The sequence below is a fragment of the Anolis carolinensis genome, chromosome 3 (genome assembly GCF_035594765.1).
Source record: "Anolis carolinensis isolate JA03-04 chromosome 3, rAnoCar3.1.pri, whole genome shotgun sequence".
NCBI lineage: Eukaryota > Metazoa > Chordata > Lepidosauria > Squamata > Dactyloidae > Anolis > Anolis carolinensis.
In genome coordinates this window covers 285,458,570-285,483,875 of record NC_085843.1, presented here as the reverse complement: position 1 = coordinate 285,483,875, position 25,306 = coordinate 285,458,570, and the positions used below count along the sequence as shown (strand labels likewise).

The following is a 25,306-nucleotide window of genomic DNA, read 5'->3' as shown; positions in this document are numbered from 1 at the left end:
AGATTCCAAGAGGCATCTCTCTCCGGATGCGAACAATGAGCCACATTAAGGGAAAACAAGCTCCATTAACTCCAGATCTGCAAACAATCTCGCCTCCGAAGAAGCCTTGTGTGTTTGCATTGCATTGCATCCCTCTGCGCTCTATTGTGCGTCAATAAAAAGATGAGTTACATTGGTTTACAGTCAACACAGAGGAGGCAATTTATCTGTTTGGATGTGTCTGTTTTGACTTCGCACCCAACAAAGGAGCAGCTTGGCTGTGGACAAAACTCAGAAGTGAGAAGCAGCACACCCAAGAGATGTCTTTTTGGATGTGCTTCTCACTTCTGAGTTTTGTCCACAACAAAACAAAGTTTGCCAAGTGTTGCAAACTTTCCAACCAAAGGCCAGGTTCGGCATTATCGGAAGGCGAAACAGAGAAGGTCCCAAATGCCTTACCTCGTTGTATTGGGACTGGGCATTATTCTCGAGGTACAACATGTTTGCGGCAAGGTTTCGCAGGGCGGTGGTCCTCTCCTCGGGCGCCAGGGCTCGTGCCCCCCTTGATCCCAACCCAAAGAGACCCTACTTCGCAGCGGGCGTCCCGCTGGCACACTCTCGCTCTCTGTCTCGAGGACCCGCTTGTGCTTAGCCAGGTAATGTCAGGTTGCCTTATATACGTCTCTGCTTTTGGGGAAGGAGGCAGGCAGGGAGGGGCGGGCCGGCTCGCCTCTCTACCTGTCAAAATGTGGCGCACCTGGACTCCGGCACTCCAATGGCGTGCGGCCTCTCCCTGCTCATTAAGGCGGCTCAGGAATCCTTATCACCCATCTCCTTCTTGTCTCACTTTTTTTCCTTCTTGCTTTAAGGGAAAGGAAAGAGAGGATGGAAAGGGAGAGTGGGCGAATGCAGACGTGAAGGTGGACTAAAAACAACACAGTTGGAGGAAAATCTGCCCTGGAAACTGTGGATGTCTGGATGTCTGGAAGAGGGCTTGAAGGACCTCACATTAAGCCAAGCATGGGCAAACTTTGGTCCTCCAGGTGTTTTGGACTTCAACTCCTACAATTCCTAACAGCCGGTAGGCTGTTAGGAATTGTGGGAGTTGAAGTCCAAAACACCTGGAGGACCAAAGTTTGCCCAAGTCTGCATTAAGCCAAGAATAATGATTTAGAATGTACTATTTCACAAAGTACTATTCATACGCGACACACATACACACGTATGTATAGGTTGAGCATCACTTATCAAAACTTATCAAATCCCAAGTACTCCTGCTGGATGGAGGGCGCAATCAAAGCCCTCCTGACAGATGTCCACCCAGTCTCTGAATCACAGAATCCAAGGGATGGAAGAGACTCCAAGAGCCATCCAGTCCAACCCCCTTCCGACATTCAGAAGAATACAATCAAAGCCCTCCCGGTAGATGGCCACCCAGTCTCTGAATAATAGAACCCAAAGGAATGGAAGGGATCCCAAGGTTCATCCAATCCAACCCGTTTTGACATGCTGGAGGACACTATTAAAGCGCTCTCAACAGATGGCCACCCAGTCTCTGAATAACAGAATCCAAAGGAATGGAAGGGATCCCAAGGTTCATCCAGTCCAACCCTTTTTGACATGCTGGAGGACACTATTAAAGCACTCTCAACAGATGGCCACCCAGTCTCTGAATAATAGAATCCAAAGGAATGGAAGGGATCCCAAGGTTCATCCAATCCAACCCTTTTTGACATGCTGGAGGACACCATTAAAGCGCTCTCAACAGATGGCCACCCAGTCTCTGAATAACAGAATCCAAAGGAATGGAAGGGATCCCAAGGTTCATCCAATCCAACCCTTTTTGATATGCTGGAGGACACCATTAAAGCGCTCGACAGATGGCCATCCAGTCTCTGTTGGCCCTGGTCCTCTCAAGCCCCAGGCATTGTCTATATTGACTATATTGCAATATAGTCGTATAATATAATATATTGTATGCATATATACAGTAGAGTCTCACTTATCCAAGCTAAACGGGCGGGCAGAAGTTTGGATAAGTGAATATCTTGGATAATAAGGAGGGATTAAGGAAAAGCCTATTAAACAACAAATTAGGTTATGATTTTACAAATTAAGCACCAAAACATCATGTTATACAAAAACATCATGTTATACAGAAAATGCAGTTCAATAATACGCAGTAATGTTATGTTGTAATTACCGTATTTATGAATTTCGCACCAAAATATCACGATATATTGAAAACATTGACTACAAAAATAGCTTGGATAATCCAGAAACTTGGATAAGCGAGGCTTGGATAAGTGAGACTCTACTGTACTCCAAATCCAAAATTATCCACACTGATAGCTGAGACAGTGATACCTTTGCTTTCTAACTTCATGCACAAAAAAAATTACCTTCATGGTGGCTGATATAGTTACACCTTATTATTATTATTATTATTATTATTATTATTATTATTATTATTATTGATGCAACAACATTGTATGACACAGCAAACAAGATAGATATGCTGGATTTCGTTTCACAAAACCACAAGTCGAACACTTCCCAAGTGTCTAGGACTGTGTGATGTATTTTCGGATGATGCGTGCAGATCCCAGCAGGGTGGCCTTTTGCAGTTGGCAGATCGTAATTTTGTCAATGTCTATTGTTTCCAAATGCCGGCCGAGATCTCTTGGCACGGCACCCAGTGTGCCCATCACCACCGGGACCACCTGCACTGGTTTCTGCCAGTCTTTGCAGTTCAGTCTTGAGGTCCTGATAGCGGCTGAGTTTTTTCTGTTGTTTTTCGTCAATCCGACTGTCACCTAGGATGGCGACATCGATAATCCAAACCTTTTTCTTTTCCACAACTGTGATGTCTGGTGTGTTGTGTTCCAGAACTTTGTCAGTCTGGATTCGGAAGTCCCACAGTATCTTTGCGTGCTCATTTTCCAATACTTTTGCAGGTTTGTGATCCCACCAGTTCTTTGCTGCTGGGAGGTGGTACTTGAGGCATAAGTTCCAATGAATTATTTGGGCCACATAGTTGTGCCTCTGTTTGTAGTCTGTCTGTGCGATTTTCTTACAGCAGCTGAGAATGTGATCCATGGTTTCGTTGGTTTCCTTGCACAGTCTGCATTTTGGGTCATCAGCTGATTTTTCGATCTTGGCCTGAATTGCCTTTGTCCTGATGTCTTGCTCCTGGGCTGCAAGGATCAGGCCTTCTGTCTCCTTCTTCAGGGTCCCATTTGTGAGCCAGAGCCACGTCTTCTCCTTGTCAGCTTTTCCTTCAATTTTGTCAAGGAACTTTCCATGCAATGTTTTGTTGTGCCAGCTGTCAGCTCTAGTTTGTAGTGCGGTTTTCTTGTACTGGTTTTTTGTCTGCTGTGCTTTGAGGAGTTTCTGATTTCTGACTTCAATCAAAGCAGATTCTTCACTTTGCTTTACATTATTATTATTATTATTATTTTACTTCATTTATATCCCGCCCTTCTCACCCTGAAGGGGACTCAGAGCAGCTCGCAACAGGCACACTTTGATGCCAAACATACATAATATAGAAAAACAACAATGTGCTTTAAAATTACATAATTAAAACACTGTAGAGCTCCTAATATTTCTGATTAAGGCCCAATTTAATGTTGAATTTTTAAATTAAATTTCCTAATCCTAGCCCAGTTTTCTAATACTTTGTCATCAGCCAGCATTGAACATTCACTTTTTTGTTTTCAACACACTCATTTCACTATGAGAGCCCAGCAAGCTCTCATCATCACAAATGCCTGTGTCTGAGCAAGTCCAGACAAATGGTGTCTACTAGGAAATAGTACTCTCACTATCCTAGCACCAATGCATCACTGCCATCTTCCTACAAAAACCCTCATCGGTCTCATTTAGACCTTTGATATCCGTGATGTACTGTCGGCACAAAATTTATATACCTTGGCTTTCCAATGTACATAAACTGTGGTTCATAAGCAACACTACTGAAAATATTGCCTTCATGCTATGTATCTGAGGTATAAATAAAACATAAATTAGTTTTGACATCTAGACTTGGGTCCCACTTTTAAGATATCTTGCTATGTAAGGTTGAGTATTCCGTATCTGGGATCCCAAAGTCCAAAACACTCCAAAATTGTCTCAAAGCGTGGCTGAGATAGTGACGCCTTTGCTTTCTGGTGGTTCAATGCTCAAGCTTTGTCTTGGGCACAACATTATTGAAGTTATCATGTACAATGTGCTACACATTGTACACAATAACTAGGTCATCACGGTGCCTAAGAAACATGAATGAATCCCATGTTCAGGGTTGAGTCCCATCTCCAAGATATCTTACTATGTCTTGCAAGTGCAAGTATCCCAAAGTCCGAAAACAATCAGAAATACAAAATACTTCTGTTCCCATGCATTTCAGATAAGAGATACCCAAGCTGTATCTGCAAAACAATGGGAGCAAGACCAGCATTAGTATTGCTCTAATGACATGAAGTCAACTTTGATGTATGGAGACTCTAGGGATGAAAGATCTCCAAGAGTTCAACCATCAGCTACTTCTTTCTGGTCTTGCAAACTCAGAGAAGAGTCTATCCATCCATAGCCTGGTCTCCCTCTTTTCCTACTGCCTTCTGCTTTGCAAAAGGTTGTCATGTTTGCTTGGTTTCCCCCAATGAGTTGAGTTGTCTCATGAGATGTCCAAAATATGACAGCTCCAACTTGGCTATTTTCTCTTGTAGGTCCAGGTCTCATCAGCTCTTGAACCCATCTTGAACCCAAAAAGAGCTTATTGGCCTTTTTGAAACTATGTTTCCAATGGGTTGATCTTCTTTCTATCCACACTGTCCAGTTTGCATGACCAAGCAAAGAAATTGTGAATCCTATGGTTTGGATGATTATGACTTTGCTATCTTCTGATATATCTTTCTGCTTCATAGATGCCCTTCCAAGTCCTAGCCCTCCGATTTCTTGACTACAGTCTTAATAACATGGGGTGCATCTACAGGGTAGAATTAATGTAGTTTGACACCCCTTTAACCAAAGCTATTAGGCTTGATCGATCCACGAAAAATTTGATTCTAAACTCGTTTCAAAACTAGAGGGGGGCAGCTTTTCGTTTCTGATGGTATTTCCGAATTTGGCCCCCAAAAAAATTCGAAATTAACGAAAATTCGTTATTTTCAAAATTAATTCGTTAATGGCGGACGCGCATGCGCAATTCCCAAAAACAGCACAGAGGGAGAGGACTTTACAGGACTCTCCCACCCTCATTTTTTGAGTGATCTTCTTCAAACTTGGTACAGTGGTAGAACACATTTAACACTGATAGCTCACCAAAATTTGGAACGTTTCCCTTATCCTCTGATTTTTGGCAAATTTTCATAGCTTTTATAATAAACCATTTTTTAATAATTGCAGAAATCTGTTCCTGGTTTGAAAGTCTTATTTCCTGTTAAATTGGGTTGTCTTTACTGTGAAAGTCATTGTTCTACTTCAGAAACTTTGTTTTTGTGGTTGAAACTTTGTTAAATTGGTGTGTGTGTGATATATACTGTGTATATATATATATATATATATTCCCTGCATATGTGTGTGTGTGTGTGTGTGTGTGTGTGTGTGTGTGTATAGGTAAAGGTAAAGGTATCCCTTGATGTTAAGTTCAGTCATGTCTGACTCTGGGGGTTGGTGCTCATCTCCATTTCTAAGCCCAAGAGCCAGTGTTGTCCATAGACACCTCCAGGGTCATGTGGCCGGCATGACTACATGGAGTGCCATTACCTTCCCGCCACAGCGGTACCTATTGATCTACTCACATTGGCATGTTTTCAAGCTGCTAGGTTGGCAGAAGCTGGAGCTAACAGCGGGCACTCACTCTGCTCCCGGGATTTGAACCTGGGACCTTTCGGTCTGCAAGTTCAGCAGCTCAGTGCTTTAACACACTTCGCCATCGGGGCTCATGTATATATAATATACATACACATACACACAATGTGGAGAATATGTGGAAAGGTAGATAGATAAGTTGGGAGCCACAGCGAAGGCACCTTCCTGGGAGCAAGGTCTAATAATAATAATAATAATAATAATAATAATAATAATAATAATAAATCCCTTACAATATCCAAGATGGCTCACTGCTACAGAATCTTGGGAGGTTTAGTTTGATATGGTACCATTATTGGCAGAGAAAGCTAAGCTGTAGGAGTTGAAATCCAATCATTTATCCTCCCTATAGAATCAATTTTATATGCATTTTTAGCTACAGAAAAGCTAAAATCAGGACAGTAAAAGAACAACACCCAGAAAATGGGAATTCCAGACAGGAAACCATCAGGGCCAGCTAATACCTCCCAACAAAGGATTCCCCCAGGTAGGAAGCAGCCAGGCTTTGAAGCTGCAAGGCTATTCAATGCTAATCAAGGTAACCAATTGCAACATTCACACTTGCCTCCCACAGACAAGAGTTCTTTCTCCCACCCTGGACCTTCCACAGATATATAAACCCCACTTGCCTAGCTTCGCACAGATGTCAAAACCTCTGAGTATCAGGCCTGAGCTGAGGCGAGGCGGCGGCGGCCATTTCCCCCCTCCGTCTTCCTCCTCCTCCTCCTCGGCCTCCTTCCCCCTCGCCCCCTCCCATTGGCTGAGCCCGTGACGCCCCTTTTGCTGAGGGGCAAAAGGAAAGGGCCTGAATGGTGGGAGTTTGGGGGATTTGCAAAAGCTTTTTTTTCCTAACGAAAAAAACGACGACATAACGAAAAACGGCCTCTCGCGATTCGAAACCGCGATATCCAGACGTGTGGACAACCAATGCCGTATATTGCTTCAAAACAAACGAAAATAACGAATTAATAACGGTCAACGGGGAAAACGAATTATTTGAGCAAGCCTAAAAGCTATACAGTAACTGTGGTCTTAATAACATGAAATGCATCTATGGAGTAGAATTAATGCAGTTTGACACCTCTTTACAATTCCAGGATTTGTAGTTTGGTGAGGCACCAGTATTTATTTATGGACCTTGTCAAACTACAAAACCTGGGATCCCATAGCATTGAGCCATGGCTGTGAAAGTGACATCAAAATGCATTAATTCTACAGTGTAGATGAGCCCTGAGCTGATGTATATGAAATCTTAACCTATTTCAATGTCTTTATTAATCATTTTAAAATAATATAAGAGCCTCATCACACTTGGACATTTATTCACTTTCTGCCTCCTGGGATTTGTAGTTTGGTGAGGCCCATGGGGTGAGGTCCTGGGCTTCACCAAACTACAAATCCCAGGAGGCTGAGCTATTTAAAGTCCGCTCCTTAAAGTGGATTTAAAGTGGATTCAAACTCTAGTGTGATGAAGTAGTAAATTTAGTACACCATCCAGATGAAGAACCGTGTCGGTGTTGGTCTGTGATTATTAAACATGGTGACAGAACAAACCTCCAGGGTCAGAGGCAGCCTATCTGTAAAGACCGATTGCAAGGGAGGGAAACCAAATGCAACTTCTCTTTTGTCCATCAATGAGACAACCCTAGTCAATATGAATCGCAGTCTACTGCAAGATTAAACCTCATGACCCGACACCCATCTTGCATGCGCATAGATATTACACCGCACCAGACATCATGGCATGCAGAGATATAAATTAATTAACTGAGAGAGTTAGTAAGAGTTGCTGCAGCTGTGAGTCACGGCCCAGGAGTTCCCGGGTTTCTCCTTTGCCCTGAACCCGGCAGCCGTCCTTAAGCAAGCCACTGTCCCCAGCCTCCCAAATCCCGTCTGGATTAACAATAACAAGACCTTGCTGGGTGGCCATTGTAGGGATTGCATGCGAGACACTGTCTGGGCCGGGCTTTGAATGCTGTCAAAGTCCCATCTCAAATCTCAGGATCACTTCCGGATTCCTAGAACCAGGATTGCGTCAGGCTTCATAACGACAAGACTTATTCTGGGTTCATAATATCAAGGTGGCTTCTATCTCCCAACATCAAGATTGCTTCAGGCTTCATAATACCGAGGTTGCTCCGGTCTTCCAAACATCAAGGCTGCTTTGGCATTGCTAATCTCCAGATTGCTTCTGGCTTCCAACCCCATCAATATTACGTTGGCATCCCTCATGGCAGGATTGCCTCTGGATTCCTAATATCAAGACGTCTTCTGGTTTCCAAACATCAGGATTGCTTTGGTATTTCTAATATCGAGAGTGTTGCTGTCTTACGTTCCTAATATCAAGGTTGCTTCAGGATCCATAATGTCCACACTGCTTCTGGGTTCCTAACCATGAAGGTTGTGCTGTGTATTCGTAATATCAAGACATCTTCTGGTTTCCAAACACTAAGATGTCTTCCAATTTCCAAACCATAACAATGGGCTTTGGTTTTCCCAATGTCAAAACATCTTCTGGTTTTCAAACATCAAGATTGCTTTGGTATTCCTAATATCGAGAGTGTTGCTGTCATAAATTCCTAATATCAAGGTTGCTTCAGGATCCATAATATCCACACTGCTTCTGGGTTCCTAACCATCAAGGTTGTGCTGTGGTATTCCTAATATCAAGATATCTTATGGTTTCCAAACACCAAGATTGCTTTGGTATTCCTAATATCGAGGGTGTTGCTATCATAAGTTCCTAACATTAAGATTGCTTCAGGATCCATAATGTCCACACTGCTTCTGGGTTCCTAACCATCAAGGTTGTGCTGTGTATTCCTAATATCAAGACGTCTTCTGGTTTCCAAACACCAAGATGTCTTCTAATTTCCAAACCATAACATTGTTTGGTATTCCTAATATTAAGACACCTTCTGTCTTCCAGTCATCAAGATTGCTTCAGACCACCATGAACTCTTTTTGTTTGGAACCTAGATTACCCAAATTATGTTTTCTCTGCCCCTCAACCTTTGAATTGCTTCTTCTTGACCAAGAACTCCCCATCCACTGATTCTGCATCCATGGAACCCAACTCTGATGGCTTGAAAATATTCCCTCTCCAAAAAGACTTTGAAAAGCAAACCTTGATTTTGCCATCTTGCATTTTATGATGGCCTTGCATGCAACGAGACTTCTGCATCCATGCATTTCAATATCCATGTGTATGGGGGTTTATTCATTAGGGTTTTCATAGTCACAGAATAATGGTTTTGCCAGTAACTTCCTTCGAAAGAGTCTCTCCAGCACCTGGCATGGGTGGTGCTCTCCCCTCCAAGACCTCACCACGTTTGACACTACATAGCCTCCAAGATCACAGGTGGCTTTAGGATATTTAAGGCCTCTTGTTTGTGAATGTACCCTTCAAAGTTGTTTGTCAATATGGCTACCCCATGAATGACATGAGGTTTTATTAATCAAGGGAAATTCAGAGGTGTTTTGTCAGTTCCTTCTAATGAAATACAGTCTGGCATTGGTTGGTTGCCTCCCATCCATCTCCTCACCAGGACTGAGCCTGTTTAGCTTCCAAGATTAGATAAGATCTGGTGCCTGCAAGATAATTACGGTGCAACCCCATGGCCACACTTCTTTCGGTTCATCCCATCTATAGAAGATCCACTGGATCAACGACGACAAGGAGAGACAAAATATAGGTAAACCCACTGATTCGATGGTTCTGCTCTCATTCGTGGATTGATTGGCAGTCTCCCATCCAAGGATGGTACAAACCCGTGCCGATCCTGCTTACCCAGTTTGCAAAAGCTTAAACAAATACAGTCCAAAATTGCAACACCCAAAAGTACAATTGAGCTATCAATTAAACCAGAGCCAGTTTAACACTTTACAGATTTCATATCTCTATTTTCAGGCCTGTAGTTGGTTCATATGTCATGGGCTTGAGGTGGCAAGACACCTAAATTTCCCTGAGACACCTCTGATCAATTTAAAGGCATATAGCATAGTGCAAAGAAATGAAATAACAAAACACATATTACAAAGAAATGAAATGAAAGACTTGGTCATCGGCTCACACTCTGACCCCAATGTCCCTTTGCACACACACACACATAAATGGCACCTATCTTTGTGACCGGTCAGCCACAGGCCAGGAGGCCAGCTGCAAAAAAAGGAAAGGCAGCTGGAGGGAACTTCTGGGGAATGGCAGAGCTCCTTCCTGCAAAGCCAGAGGGGGAAAAAGGCAGGAGGGATAAATCACAGACTCCACTTTGTCCAGATCTGGCAGCAGGGTGGAACCGGGGGCCTCCAAAACATAATTACAGCAACGGTACAATTAGAGTTTGAGGAGTTAAATGGGCCTTCGCATCTTCTGAGCCACCATCAAGCACAGTTCAAAACCGAGATTTGTGCATCAGGAGCAAAAGGCTTAAGTTGCCTCTTGTACAAAACCCAGTTTCTCCTGGTATTTTCAATTAATCAATCAATCAATTCATTAGTTGGGGGTGCTTTGAATGTGATTTTCTTGCTTCTTGGAAGAAGGTTGGATTGGATAGCCCACAAGGTCTCTTCCAACTCTAGGATTCTAATAGTTGAATAATGCTGATGACAATGTAGTCTGTGCTCATTCAAAAGAAGATATACAAGCCACTTGCAGATGAATACGAAAAGCTTGGCCTCTCACTGAACATCAAGAAAAAGGCACAAGCCAATCCCTCTGCAATGCCATCAATACAATTCAATGGTGTAATGTTAGAAAATGTTGATCATTTCTGCTACTTTGGCAGCCAGCTCTCCACAAAAGTCAACATTGACACTGAAATACAACACCGCCTGAGCTCTGCAAGTGCAGCATTCTTCTGAATTTTTTTCCACGTCAGGAGCGACTTGAGAAACTACATGTCACTTCTGGTGTGAAAGAATTGGCCGTTGCCCAGGGGATGCCTGGATTTTTGATGTTTTGCCATCCTGTGGGAGGCTCCTCTCATGTCCCCGCATGGGGAGCTGGAGCTGACACAAACACAAGACGGTCTATGCACAAAGAAAATATATCCAAATAGCATACTCGCAGTTGAAATCACGACAAGCAGAGTCACTACTTGCAAGCAATTAGGCACTATGTAAGTACATAACAGTTATATGGGTTACCTTTACTTCAGTTAATACTGCTGGAAAAATACTTGTTACTCTGTGTTTTGTTTTAGATAGAAGTTCATTGTTGCTGAGTATACCAAAATCCTGAAGAAGGGGATTTTCTCCCCGAAACAGGGTACAAAAATACCTGGGAACCCCTGTAGACTTGGGACTTTATTTGGACTTTACTTGCGAAGACTTTCTTGAGAGCGGTGCTCCATCTTTATTTTCTTCCTTCCAGTATACAGCAACATGACCAACCATCTGTTTACTTTGTTTGACCTATTTGCCCACTTAGCATATACCCATAGGTTTGCCTTCTCAGTATTACATTTAATTGCACTTTAACGACTATGTCAGCTGGGCAACTACCCATTCCTGATGATTTTGACATATTTAGCACTTTGGCCCTGATCCGTGAACTCAACTCATGTTTTTAACACCTGACTAATATGTTGACCTTTTATTATTGTTTTTATCAATTACTGCTGTTTTATTGATTGATTTGTTTTATTGCTTTGTTTGCTTTTAAATTGTTGTGTCTGGGCATGGCCCCATGTAAGCCGCCCCGAGTCCCTTCGGGGATATGGGGCGGGGTATAAGAATAAAGTTATCATTATTATTATTTGGAAAATATTTTCATTGACTTTGTATCCCTGAAGCCTATATACATTGGAACCAATATCAGACTTGGATAACTTTTGTGTTCGAGCTGTTGCTCCTTTCCATTTTGTCTGGTACTGCCAAATTGAGCTTTGTACGGGGAACTTTAATAATACTATATGCTATTTGGACATATTTTCTTTGTGCATAGACCATATTGTGTTTGTGTAGATACAAGTATTCTGGGATTTTGTATAATAGAGCTGGAGCTGACAGACAGGAGCTCACCTCACGCCCTGGATTCGAACCACCAACCTTTCGGTCAGCAGTCCTGCCAGCACAAGGGTTTAACCCATTGCGCCATGGAGGGCTCCATTCTTCCGAATGAAACAGAGAGTGTTTGAGGATCAGGACATTCGTAGGGGTACTAAGATGCTTGCTTATAATGCTGCTGTCCTCTCAACCCTGTTATACGCCTGCAAAACGTGGAACATCTACAGACATCACTCCCAACTTTTGGAACAATTCCATCAGTGATTCCTCCAAAGAATCCTGCAAATCTCTTGGGAAGACAGGCAGACAAATGTCATTGTGCTGGAAGAAGAAGCGAAGACCACCAGCTCTGAAGCCATGATCCTCTGCCATCAACTCCGCTGGACTGAAGGCAACGTTGTCCAAACACCCAAATATCAGCATCTCCCAAAGCAGTTACTCTACTCACAACTGAAGAATGGAAAATGAAATATTGGTGGATAGGAAAAGAGATTGAAAGGTGGGCTTAAGGCAGAGACACAAAGAGAGAGCTGGGAAGCCCTGGCCCGTGAGTGTCCCAACTGGAGGTCAGCTGTGGCCAAGTGGACAGTGGAATTCGAAGAGGCACAAATGGAGGGCGAAAGGGAGAAATAGGTCAAGAGGAAGAAGGAGCATCAAGCCAACCCTTGTTGGGACCACCTTCCATCTGGAAACCGATGTCCTCACTGAGGAAGATCATCAAGAATAGGTCTCCACAGTCACCTACGGACCCACCGCCTAGACTCTATACTTAGAAGGCAATCACAAGGGAGTGTCGATGATGATGATGATGATGATGATGATTGTTGTATTGATTTTCCATCCTTTCACCCAAACAAGACCCTGCCACATCTCTAGACAACTGGGTCCACTACCAAATTATCAAGAAATCCCTTCTAATGCCCAACTCCTTCTACTTCTCCTCAGATGTTTTGTTCTCCTTGGATGTGATCATGTTCTCCTCTTTCAACATGCTTCTGAAAATAAAGCAGGCATGGCCAAACTTTAGCCCTCCAGGTGTTTTGGACTTCAACTCCCACAATTCCTAACAGCTGTCCAAAAACACCTGGAGGGCCAAAGTCTGCCCATGCCTGAAATAAAGCCTCCCAGAACTGAACACAACACTCCAGGTGAAGCCTGGCTAGACTATTAATGTAGACTATAATGGGAGTATTACTTCACTTCGACTTGAAGACTCTGCTTCTATTAATGCAGTCTAAAATGGCAATTGCCTTCTTTGCTGCAGCATCACAACAAGGAATGTTGGGATACCAGCAAACTACAACTCCCAGGGCTCCATAGCATGTGGCGTTGAACTGCACTAACTCTACAGTGTAGATGCACCCTTGCAGATGGGACCCAAGGTTAAACTTATATATGTTTCATGGACACCTTATACATAATATAGTTGGAACGTAGTTTTATATATACACAATATTTTAATTTTATGCATGAAAATGAAGTTTGTTTACACTGAACTATCAAAAGTGCCCTTGTGACAGCCACCAACGTGGAAAAAAATAAGATTTTTGGTGTATTATGGATTTCTGAGTATTTCGTTATTTGATAACATTGAGTTAGGAGAGACAAAGTGGTGTTGAACTGAATTAATTCTACAGTGCAGATGCACCGTCTGTGATACTTTAAATCGGTTTAGGAAGGGAATTACAGTAGAGTCTCACTTATCCAACATTCACTTATCCAATGTTCTGGATTATCCAACACATTTTTGTAGTCAATGTTTTCAATACATCGTGATATTTTGGTGCTAAATTTATAAATACAGTAATTACTACATAGCATTACTGTGTATTGAACTACTTTTTCTATCAAATTTGTTGTATAACATGATGTTTTGGTGCTTAATTTGTAAAATCATAACCTAATTTGATGTTTAATAGACTTTTCCTTGATCCCTCCTTATTATCCAACATATTCGCTTATCCAACGTTCTGCCGGCCCATTTAGCTTGGATAAGTGAGATTCTACTGTATTTCATTATTTGATAGCATTGAGTTAGAAGAGACAAAGTGGTGTCAAACTGAATTAATTCTACAGTGCAGATGCATCATCTGTGATACTTTAAAATATCAGTTTAGGAAGGGAATTATATCAAACTACACATTTTACTGATTTTCCCACTGTCTCACTTTGCAATAAACTCCATGCTGTCTTGTAAACTCCTTTGACCTTTATGGCATTTGGTGCATTTTAATCCTAAATTCTCCTTCCTTGGAAAAGTCTGGCTTTAAAAGAAAGGACCTCAACACAATAACAACTTAAAGAGAAAGTGGGCGGAATATTACACAGAATCACAAATGTATACAAACACACCTCTCAATGAGGTTCCAGGAAGATGTCAAATCAAAGACGCTTTTTATACTATTATTCTGTGCATTGTTAAGGCTGAAGAGCGAGAGAAAGTTAACGGTCAGCCGCTCTTATATAAGCAACCGGAGATCTAAGTCCCAGCCTCTTCTGCCAATTCCTTTCCTTATCTTGTATACTTTTCAGATTAAGGGCAGGAAGTCTACAACTGATACATTAAAAGAATTAATTGTTAAAAAAAATTCTAAACACTTGGCCAGGCTTCCTCGGATATAATTTGCCGAGACTGAAAAGCCATTCACATAACATGCACTGTTTTTGTATTTGTTAAAGGGTGCCTCTCTATATTGTAGAATTAAAGCAGTTTGAAAGCAGTTTTATTGCCATGGTTCAATGCTATAGAATCCTAGGAGTTGTGGTTTCACAAGGTCTTAAGAATGCTGATGCCTCACCAAACTAACAACCCAAGGATTTTGCTGGATGAGTCCAATCCAATTGAGTTAGCATCCGGTTCAGGGATGGTGCATCAATTAGTTCTGGCCAAGCAGTGCTCCTTCTTCAGTGCAATTCTTTAAATGGGCAATTTAATGCCACATTGCACTGCAGTCCCTTGCTCTTGAGCATGGCTATTAAAGGCATATTTGCACATTAGATGAAGAATTAATGAAAATTACTTCAACAACCTTCCCTGGAACTGGAGCATCTGAAGAGAATGTGGAATCATGTGGGAGCATGTGCGGCACATGTGCATGTCAATATTTCCCTGTCAATATTTCCACATGTGCATGTCAATATTTCCATGTGCATGTCAATATTTCCCAATATTTCTCTTGTTCCTTCTTTTGCAAACTAAACATCTCCAGCTCCACTAAACTGCTCCTTGGATTAACTAAAAGTTTCCTGCCTTCTGACCATTTCAGCGATACTTCTCTGGACATGTTTAATAGAATTATAGAGTTGGGCCATCTAGTCCAACCCCTTTCGGCCATGCCGGAAAAGCACAATCAAATCACCCCTGACAGATGGCCATCTATCCTCTGGTTTAAGAGCTCCCCTCCAAGAAATTAGCTTTCACAACACTCCCGAGGCAGATCAATACCCTTCTTGGGTCGTGATGCCAAAGAACTGGACATGACATTATTCCAGCTGTTAAAAAAAGGTAAAGGTTTTCCCTGATGTTAAGTGTACTTGAGTCCAACTCTGGGGGTTGGTGAGTGCCCGCTGTTAGCCCCAGCTTCTGCCATCCTAGCAGCTTGAAAACATGCAAATGTGAGTAGATCAATAGGTACCGCTCTGGCGGGAAGGTAATGGCACTCCGTGCAGTCCATTTCCAAGCTGAAGAGCCAGGGTTGCCGTAGGCACCTCCTAAGTCATGTGGCCAGTAGCATGACTGCATGGAGCACTGTTACCTTCCCGCCAGAGCAGTACCTATTGATCTACTCACATTTGCATGTTTTCGAACAGCTAGGTTGGCAGAAGCTGGGGCTAACAGTGGGAGCTCCCCAACTCCCTGGATTTGAACCACCAACCTTTCAGTCATCAAGTTCAGCAGCTCAGCGGTTTAACCCTCTGCACCACCGCGGGCTCCATTCCAGCTGAGAGTTGATCAAAGCAAGATAGAACAATACTATGACTTCCATCAATCTTGACACTAGACTCTGATTGATGCAGCCTAGAAGCGCATTGGCTTTTTTTTCACCACTGCATCACACTCTTGACTCGTGTTCTAAGAGTCCTGGATGTCTTTCACATGCACTGCTGTCAAGTCAGGTGTCATAATAATAATAATAATAATAATAATAATAATAATAATAATAATAATAATAATAATAATAATAACAACTTTATTTTTATACCCCGCCCCATCTCCCCGAAGGGACTCGGGGCGGCTTACATGGGGCCAGGCCCGATAAAACAAACAAAACAGTAACAAAGCAATAAAACAATTATCCCAGTAAAAACATCAACATCCATCCTATACCTGTGCTTTTCATTACTTCTGCCTAAGTGTCATGCTTTACTTCTACCAGAAGATTCAATCCCCATCCTCTCCAGGTTGGATTTCAGACACAGACTTGGCTGCCAGTCAGAACTCACCATATTAAGCTAGACATAAAACAGATTCCTATGCTCCCCAATGGCTCAATACCTCAGTAGAAGAGCAACCTCTATGACCCTAAGAAGACAAATAATCCCAGGTGCAACCTTTGTTCCAGGTCGGACCGAGAAAGAAACCATGGTTTGCTGGTCAGAGCTAGCAAACTCAAGCGGGATAAACAAGGCTTTGAATCAGTATCATCTGTCTTCTTGTGATCCTTTGTGCCAAAGACCTCAGAGTTCAAAATGTGTATTTTTTGGAAGGACCAAAAATAGTTTTGTCTGAAGCCCCAAGTAGGGATGGCTATCAGTTAGAGGCAGCTCCCTATGTTCCTACAAATTACACAATGTAACACTTTTGTTCCTTGGTTATAAATGTAATTTCCTAATTGGTTCTATCATAGAAACATGGAAAAGGTTTATTAAATTGCAAAAACTTTGTTTCTGTGGGACATCCTGCAACAAATTTTGCTCTAGTTTTTCAATGAATATCCCATCATCCAGTCCCAACTACAGTAGAGTCTCACTTATCCAAGCTAAACGGGCCGGCAGAACGTTGGATAAGTGAATACGTTGGATAATAAGGAGAGATTAAGGAAAAGCCTATTAAACATCAAATTAGGTTATGATTTTACAAAACAACATGTTATACAACACATTTGACAGAAAAAGTAGTTCAATATGCAGTAATGCTACATAGTAATTACTAATGGTATGTAGTAATTACTGTATTTATGAATTTAGCAACAAAATATCACGATGCATTGAAAACATTGACTACAAAAATGCGTTGGATAATCCAGAACGTTGGATAAGTGAGTGTTGGATAAGTGAGACTCTACTGTAATTCACCCTAGTTTGTGGCAGCCAAAAAAACAGTTTCTGGGGTATAACAACTACAGTAGAGTCTCACTTATCCAACACTCGCTTATCCAATGTTCTGGATTATCCAACGCATTTTTGTAGTCAATGTTTTCAATATATCGTGATATTTCGGTGCTAAATTTGTAGATACAGTAATTACTACATAGCATTACTGCTTATTGAACTACTTTTTCTGTCGAATTTGTTGTATAAAATGATGTTTTGGTGCTTAATTTGTAAAATCATAACCTAATTTGATGTTTAATAGGCTTTTCCTTAATGCCTCCTTATTATCCAACATATTTGCTTATCCAACGTTCTGCTGGCCCGTTTATGTTGGATAAGTGAGACTCAACTGTACTTTCAAAGTAAGGGTCTACATAATTACATTGGAAATAACACTTTGAATCCAGGAACATATTTTTTTTCAAATTGTTTTACAGTACTACAGTAGAGTCTCAATTATCCAACTTTCACTTATCCAACATTCTGGTTTATCCAATGCAATTTGCCTCCCGCCCGAATCCACAGCTGTTTCTCTAGGCAGCAAGGATTGAACTTTTTATGGATTTAATTTCCGACAATATTGCTACTGTAAGTTCATTTTATGCAATTCTATCTTTATTTGTAGTCAATTTATTAGTAGCCAATGTTATTGTAGTCAATGTTTTCAATATATTGAGATGTTTTGGTGCTAAATTCATAAATATAGTAATTACTACATAATGTTACAATGTTTTGGACTGGCTTTTCTGTTGATTTGTTGTAAAACATGATTTTTTTGGTGCTTAATTTGTAAAATCATAACGTAATTTGACATTTAATAGGCTTTTCCTTAATCCCTCCTTATTATCCAACATTTTCATTTATCCAATGTTCTGCCAGCCCGTTTATGTTGGATAAGTGAGACTCTACTGTATTTGACAACTATAATAATAATAATAATAATAATAATAATAATAATAATAATAATCCTGCTTTACTCTCTTAAATGACACTCAAAGTGGCTGGAAGATCTCACAAGTCCAGTTACTCCCAATATGCTAGAGCAGGGGTCCTCAAACTTTTTAAGTTGGGGGCCGATTCATGGTCCCTCAGATTGTTGAGGGGCCGAATTATCATTTGAAAAAAAAAATGAACAAATTCCTATGCTCACTGCACATGTCTTATTTGTAGTGCAAAAAAAAGCCCCCAGCAACAATTACTTATTTATTTATTTACTACATTTATACCCAACCTTCTCTCACCCTGAAGGGGACTCAGAGCGGCTTACAAGTTGTATGTACATACAATATATATTATTAGCATAACACAATATTAGCATTATATAATACTACTAGCTTTGCCCGGCCACGTGTTGCTGTGGCTTATGGGAATCCTTTGTTGGCCAAGTGGAATAGCAGTGAATAGCCTTGCAGTCTCAAAGCCTGGCCGTTTTCTGGAGTAGCTGGAGCTTTTTGTTGTATGAACGCAGAGGCATGGATGAGGGATTGTGCTGCCAAGTTTAGTGTTTCTGGGATGTGTAGTTTTGTTGTTTTGTCCTAGGCCGAAATTTCATTACCCTTTTATATATATAGATATTGTACTATACCATTATACCGTAATATTATTAGTAATATTACATTTAATATATAATATATAATTAATATTATTATATTATACAATATTATTATATTGTATTATTATTATTATTACAGTAGTCTCTCACTTATCCAACATAAACAGGCCGGCAGAATGTTGGATAAGCGAATATGTTGGATAATAAGGAGGGATTAAAGAAAAGCCTATTAAGCATCAAATTAGGTTATGATTTTTCAAATGAAGCACCAAAACATCATGTTAGACAACAAATTTGGCAGAAAAAGTAGTTCAATACGCAGTAATGCTATGTAGTAACTACTGTATTTACGAATTTAGCACCAAAATATCATGATGTATTGAAAACATTGACTACAAAAATGCGTTGGATAATCCAGAACGTTGGATAAGCGAGTGTTGGATAAGTGAGACTCTACTGTATTATTATTATTATTATTATTATTAGACACCCTGAGTCCCCTATTGGGTGAGAAGGGCGGGGTAGAAATACTGAAATAAATAAATATTATATTGTATTACATTATAATATTATTATCAATATTGTATGTATACACAATACATTATATTATTACCATATCATTCATTTACAATATTTCATTTACAATATTGGTAAATGAAAGAACAATACAATGTTTAAAAATAAAAATAATTTTAACCAACATACTGTAAACTTATCAGGATTTCAATGGGAAGTGTGGGCCTGCTTCTGGCCAATGAGATAGTGTTATGGTTGAGCCTTATGGCTCCAATACTGGGAGACGTGGTCGTAAGACTCCTCGAGAGTCAGATTCTCTCGAGGAGCGAGAGAGGAAACGGCTGCGGGATATCTTTGCAGAACCATCTGACGAAGACTCCTTTGAGGGTTTTACCGAGGGAATGGAGGAAGAGGTGGTTAGCTCAGAGGAGGATGACATGGAATGGACTCGTGGGAGGGAGGATTTGGGTGTTCCTGGTAATGACAGCATGGGAAGCGACTGGCAGGTTGCAGGATCGGACCCGTGGATGGGCTGGAGGGATGGAACGGGATCCACAGCTGGGGATGCTGTGGGGCGTAGTCAAAGATGTTTTAGTTCTGATGAGGATGATGATGATGAGGCACCTGGAATTAGGGTAACAGCTGACAGCGATGAGGAGTTGTAAACTGGCATAAAATGGGGTCTTGAATCCGGGGCTAATTGCGTTGGGCAAGGTAATCTGGACGAACGCTTGGGCTCTTGTTGGGAATTTCCTGAAGACGGGTGTGTTTCGTTTGCTGAATACGTAAGTTACCAAGGACACTGGGCAAAGACGGCGGGAGGAACTGTGTGGGCGTTTCTTGTGCAACCTGTGTTTAATCTTATTAGCTTGGACCCTCCGTCGTCTTCTTGACGGACATTATTTACCTACTTGGAATTGACGCTGGACTGGCTGACTGACTGATTGACTGACTGACTGGCTGACTACGATCTTGGACGACCCTTTCTTTGGCTATCGGAGGTTTTCGTGGAACCTAAGACGCCTGCACCTGGCTATCGACCTCGGACCGGATTGAGACCCCGCTGACCGCTGCAACCCTGATTGATGTGTTTGGACCCAGAGTTCGCCCGCTGCACGGAGGAGTAACAACTGAGTTACTCAACCACAACTGTTGAGTAGCAGAGAGGAATCTGCTGCCAGTATTTATGTTCTATTGAATGTTTGTTTACCAGCTTTTGTTTGTTTAAAGTCCCAGGCTGAAGTAAGCATTTTTGGTTTAACCCGGATGAAACTCTTGTTTAATCCGGTTTATCTTTTGAACCATTTTTGAGTGACTTTTCATATTGAAGGCGAGTGTTTGCCAAGCTCTTTGTTTTTTACGAGCATTTTTGGTTCTGTATCTTTAATAAACTGTGTTGAATCTTATCTAGTGGCGTTCTGTCCTTGACAGATAGTCAAGTTAAGCAGGGTTGTTGTTCTTGTGTGCCTTCAAGTCATTTCAGACTTTGGGCGAGCCTAACTCTAAAACTGAGGGCGGGGACCAGGTCAATGGCCTTGGAGGGCCGCATCCGGCCCCCGGGCCTTAGTTTGGGGACCCCTGTGCTAGAGTATGGGTCCTATCATCCCCAGCCAAAACATGGGATGAAGGGACATTAGAGAAAGCACTCTACCAACCACCAAACATTCCCGTCCCTCTGCTTTTTTGGAAGCACATTTCTGCCCGAAGGGTCCTATCCAAGCAGAAAGGCAAATGCAACCAATTAATACTGTAAACAAAGCCTGCTCATCTATACAAACATCTGAAGGCAACTGGAGAGCAGAAGAAGGGGAGGAGGAGCCCACAGGGAGGAATCGGGGTGGCTGGGGCGCGGAGAGGTTTGTGGAGCAGCCCGTTGCTGCAACGCTTCCCCTTTGCTCTGCTTCCAAGCCCCGGAGGCCAAAGACCCGGGAGCGAGCTGCTGGGAGATCAAGATCATTTTTAATTTTTAATTAAATGCTCACGCAGCACTTTGAAGATGCAAAGTGAAACGGGGAGGTTGGTGGTTTCAGGATCCGAGCCAATAATTATCTGCGCAGCGGGAAAGGGGAGTTCGGGAAGGAAGGCCACGCATTTACATAAAGGCGTGCTCCAAAGAGGCAGGTACACAAATAAAGAGTTGTTGTGTGGCTACAACACAACAAAATCCAAAACTCACAACAGAACCTTCCAGTTATTGCAACTATATTGTAATTCTCTTCTAGAGCTTCCTTGACTAGGTATCTTCAGGTAAAGTTTCCCATCAGGGCCTTCTTCTGAGGCTGAGAGTGTGTGTGTGTAAAGAAGTGTGAATTTTTTAGTTTACAGATGTCATGTTTAACTGTGTTTTAAAAGTCATGTTTAACTGTGTTTTAAAAGAGTCAGTATTTCAGTTACTCTGCTCTCATGAGGGGTTGCCATGGAGAAGGGGGCGGAGCCAACTGCGTCTAGCTGAAGAGAGTAGAATTTGGAGGGAAACTCAGTCTGTGGTCAGAGAACCACAGGGAAGGTTGATTTTAGAGTCTGTGTTCTTATGAAACACAGGGAAGGCTGAAATGTTTGATTTTTGAGTCTATTTAAAATAAGTTTGGTGACTTATTTTAAGGTAGTCTGTGTTCTGTTGAAGCACAGGGAAGGCTGATTCTCAGTTGGAGAATCAGGGTGGCTCAAAGGTTGGATTTTGAGTCAAGTTTAAAATAAGTTTGGTGACTTATTTTAAGGTAGTCTGTTTCCAGATAAGGAACAGATAAGTCTGTGACTGAAATTCACAGGATGACTGCAGGTTAAAGCAGTGGAGAGGGAAGTGACATTTTAGGAAGTTTGAATCACCTCATTCTAGCTTTGCAACTGTCAATCAAAGTGCCTCTAAGTGAGAACTGTAACCATTAAGCTTGTGCCTCAATAAATGTGTTATTGTTCTCTCAAACATCCCAGTCTCTGTCATATATACACACATTAAGAATAAACAAGAAGAAGAAAGAAAAACAAAATTTAAAAGTCTCTTCTCTAAGTAGCCAGTGGCTAAATATTCCTATAGGGGTGACAGCGTTTAAAATAAAAACATCTTTAATAAGTGGTGGCAGCGGATATAAAACATATAATAATTAATAAAAACAACCTCCATCTCCACATCTTCGCAATTGGTATAAGAGGTGAGATAAAGAAAGATTCCCCCCTGCCTGAGTTTTTCACAGTGTGACGTAACCAGGTTCACACAGTGGGATTTCGTGGTCAAAGTCTTCCATATTCTTCACTCAAGTCATGAAACCATTCTGACTCAATGTTCTTGGCAAAACATCTTGAGAGCAGTGTTGTCGAAAGCTTTCATGGCTGGGATCACAGGGTTGTTGTATGTTTTCCGGGCTGTATGGCCATGTTCTCCATACCTCACACCTCTGAGGATGCCTGCCATAGATGTGGGTGAAACGTCAGGAGAGAATACTTCTGGAACATGACCATACAACCCCGAAAACATACAACAACCCGTCCTGAGAGGAGTTTGCCACAGACTTCCAGTGACGCCGAGAGAGTGTGACTCACCCAAGGTAATCCAATGGGTTTCTACACCAGATAAGAGTCCAAGCTCCCTCTTTTTGCTACTATGCCGTACTAACTGAAAAAAACTCTCCAGAGCCAATAGCAATGGATGGAGGCATAAACAATCAGAGCAGGACATAGAGGAACATCATCGACACCTGGGCAGGTTGCATCTCCAAAACCCAACCCTCTAGAAACGCCAATGATGAGCTCCTCAAGCTATGAGGTTTTCGGTTATTACTGTTGGTTGCATTCAAGGAGAAGGAAATGGCAAGAATCCCCTAGATCTATCCAAAAAGACTTCATGACAGCTTCATCTTAGGGTCTCCAAGTTGGAGATGAGAGACCTGAAGGCAAAGTTGTCGTGGTGTGTTCTTAGAAAGACTTATTCAGGAGAAATTTGCCATACCCTTCCTCTGAGGCTGCGAGAGTATCATAGAATCCTAGAGCTGGAAGAGATTCCCAAGGACCATCCAGTCCAACCTCCTTCTGCCAGGAAGGAAAGCACCATCCAAGCCTTCTCAACAGATGACTTTCCTTTTAGGTTGCTGTGAGTTTTCCGGGCTGTATGGCCATGTTCCATAAGCATGTTTTCCTTTTGTTTAGAAACCTTCAGAGAAGACGACTCCACCAGACTCTCAGGCAGCAGCATAATTCACTGTCAGGAAGTTCTTCCTAATATTTAAATGGAATCACTACAATTCATGGTTTCCTTTGACAGTTTTGATCACTCTTCTGTGGATACCTTCCAGCTTGTCAATATCCTTCTTGACTTTTGGTGCCTAGTGAGAATCGCACTTCAGAGTTTCCAGATCTTGCACCATTTTGGTCATTTCCTCTGAACACCTTCCAGCTTGTCAATATCCTTCTTGAACTGCTTTGCTCAGACCTGGACATAGTGTTATTCCAGGTGAGGTCTGAGCAAAGCAGAAGAGAGTGGGGTTGTTGTGTGTTTTCCGGGCTATATGGCCATGTTCTGGAAGTATTCTCTCCTGACGTTTCGCCCACATCTATGGCAGGCATCCTCAGAGATTGTCACCTCACAACCTCTGAGGATGCCTGCCATAGATGTGGGCGAAACGTCAGGAGAGAATACTTCTGGAACATGGCCATACAGCCCGGAAAACACACAACAACCCTGTGATTCTAGCCATGAAAGCTTTTGACAACACAACAGGAGAGAGTGGGACTATGACTTCCCTCAATCTCAACACTAGGTAAAGGTAAAGGTTTCCCCTGACGTTAAGTCCAGTCGTGTCCGACTCTGGGGGTTGGTGCTTATCTCCATTTCTAAGCCGAAGAGCCGGCGTTGTCCGTAGACACCTCCAAGGTCATGTGGCCATTGGCATGACTGCATGGAGCGCTGTTACCTTCCCGCCAGAGCGGTACCTATTGATCTACTCACATTTTCATGTATTCGAACTGCTAGGTTGGCAGAAGCTGGGGCTAACAGCGGGCACTCATTCCGCTCCCCGGATTCGAACCTGTGACCTTTTGGTCCGTAGGTTCAGCAGCTCAGCACTTTAACACAGTGTGCCACCGGGGGGCCCTAAACTCTAGACTAGAAGCATATTGGCCTTTTTAGCTGCTGCATCACACTATTGGCTCATGTTCAGCTTGTGGCCTACCAAGACGCTGAGATCCCTTTTCACAGGAGTTGTTTCCAAGCCAGGTGTCGCCCATCCTAAGTTTGTGCATTTCTTTTTTTTTTTTAAGTTAAACTAAACAATCATTGTTGTTCCAGTACAACAACAGTTGGAAAATATAATGATAATAATAATAATAATAATAATAATAATAATAATAATAATAATACACACGCATCATCCGAAAATACATCACACAGTCCTAGACACTTGGGAAGTGTTCGACTTGTGATTTTGTGAAACGAAATCCAGCATGTCTATCTTGTTTGCTGTGTCATAATAAAATAATAATACAAATAGTCAGGATTTCCAAGCAGTATGTCATCATTTGGTTAGCAGAGAGATATAGAAGAACAATATAATGTGCATTTATGATAAGTCTGTATTTCATTAAGGCTAGTAATAAATCATGTTCTTACTCCTAGAATAGTATATTTTTGCTTTTTAGTACATTAAGAATACTTTTTAATGTATTTCCTTAGATGGTAGAATATAAATGCCTGCATTTCAGGCAGAATTATCCTATGGTCTGTTGTATCACTTTTTTATTTTAGGAATGTTATTTTATTAAATAAAATAAAGCATAATAAATTATAATATGCAGGCAGTGAGTCAGAGCATTTCTACAAATATATAGACTAGGATGTCTTAATGAAAATACCAACGTTGAATCCATCCTGTTCTAATTAAACTATCTACTAGCTGTGCCCGGCCACGCGTTGCTGTGGCGAAGTATGGTGGTATGGGAAATAAAGTATTGAGGAATTGGTGGTAGTTAAGGTCAAGGGTAAAGTTGTGGAGTCCAGATAATCCAGTTAAAGCAGATAATATAAGATTATAAATGGGTTATATAGCTGTGTGGAAGGGCCTTGAGTCTACACTGCCATCT

General features: G+C 41.7%; 1 protein-coding gene across 3 annotated transcripts in view; it reads right to left on the bottom strand.

The window, feature by feature from the left end:
- Positions 1-25,306, bottom strand: part of tp63 (tumor protein p63) — a 237,765-nt gene that overhangs the window by 142,969 nt on the left and 69,490 nt on the right. The window contains exon 1 of one of the 3 annotated variants that reach the window (XM_062976932.1): positions 439-630. The exons of the other annotated variants lie outside the window; for them this stretch is intronic. Coding sequence (XP_062833002.1) covers positions 439-480 — 42 coding nt within the window. The 5' untranslated portion in view covers positions 481-630. Of the gene's footprint in view, positions 1-438; positions 631-25,306 lie in introns of those variants that run through there. 3 annotated transcript variants of the gene reach the window in all.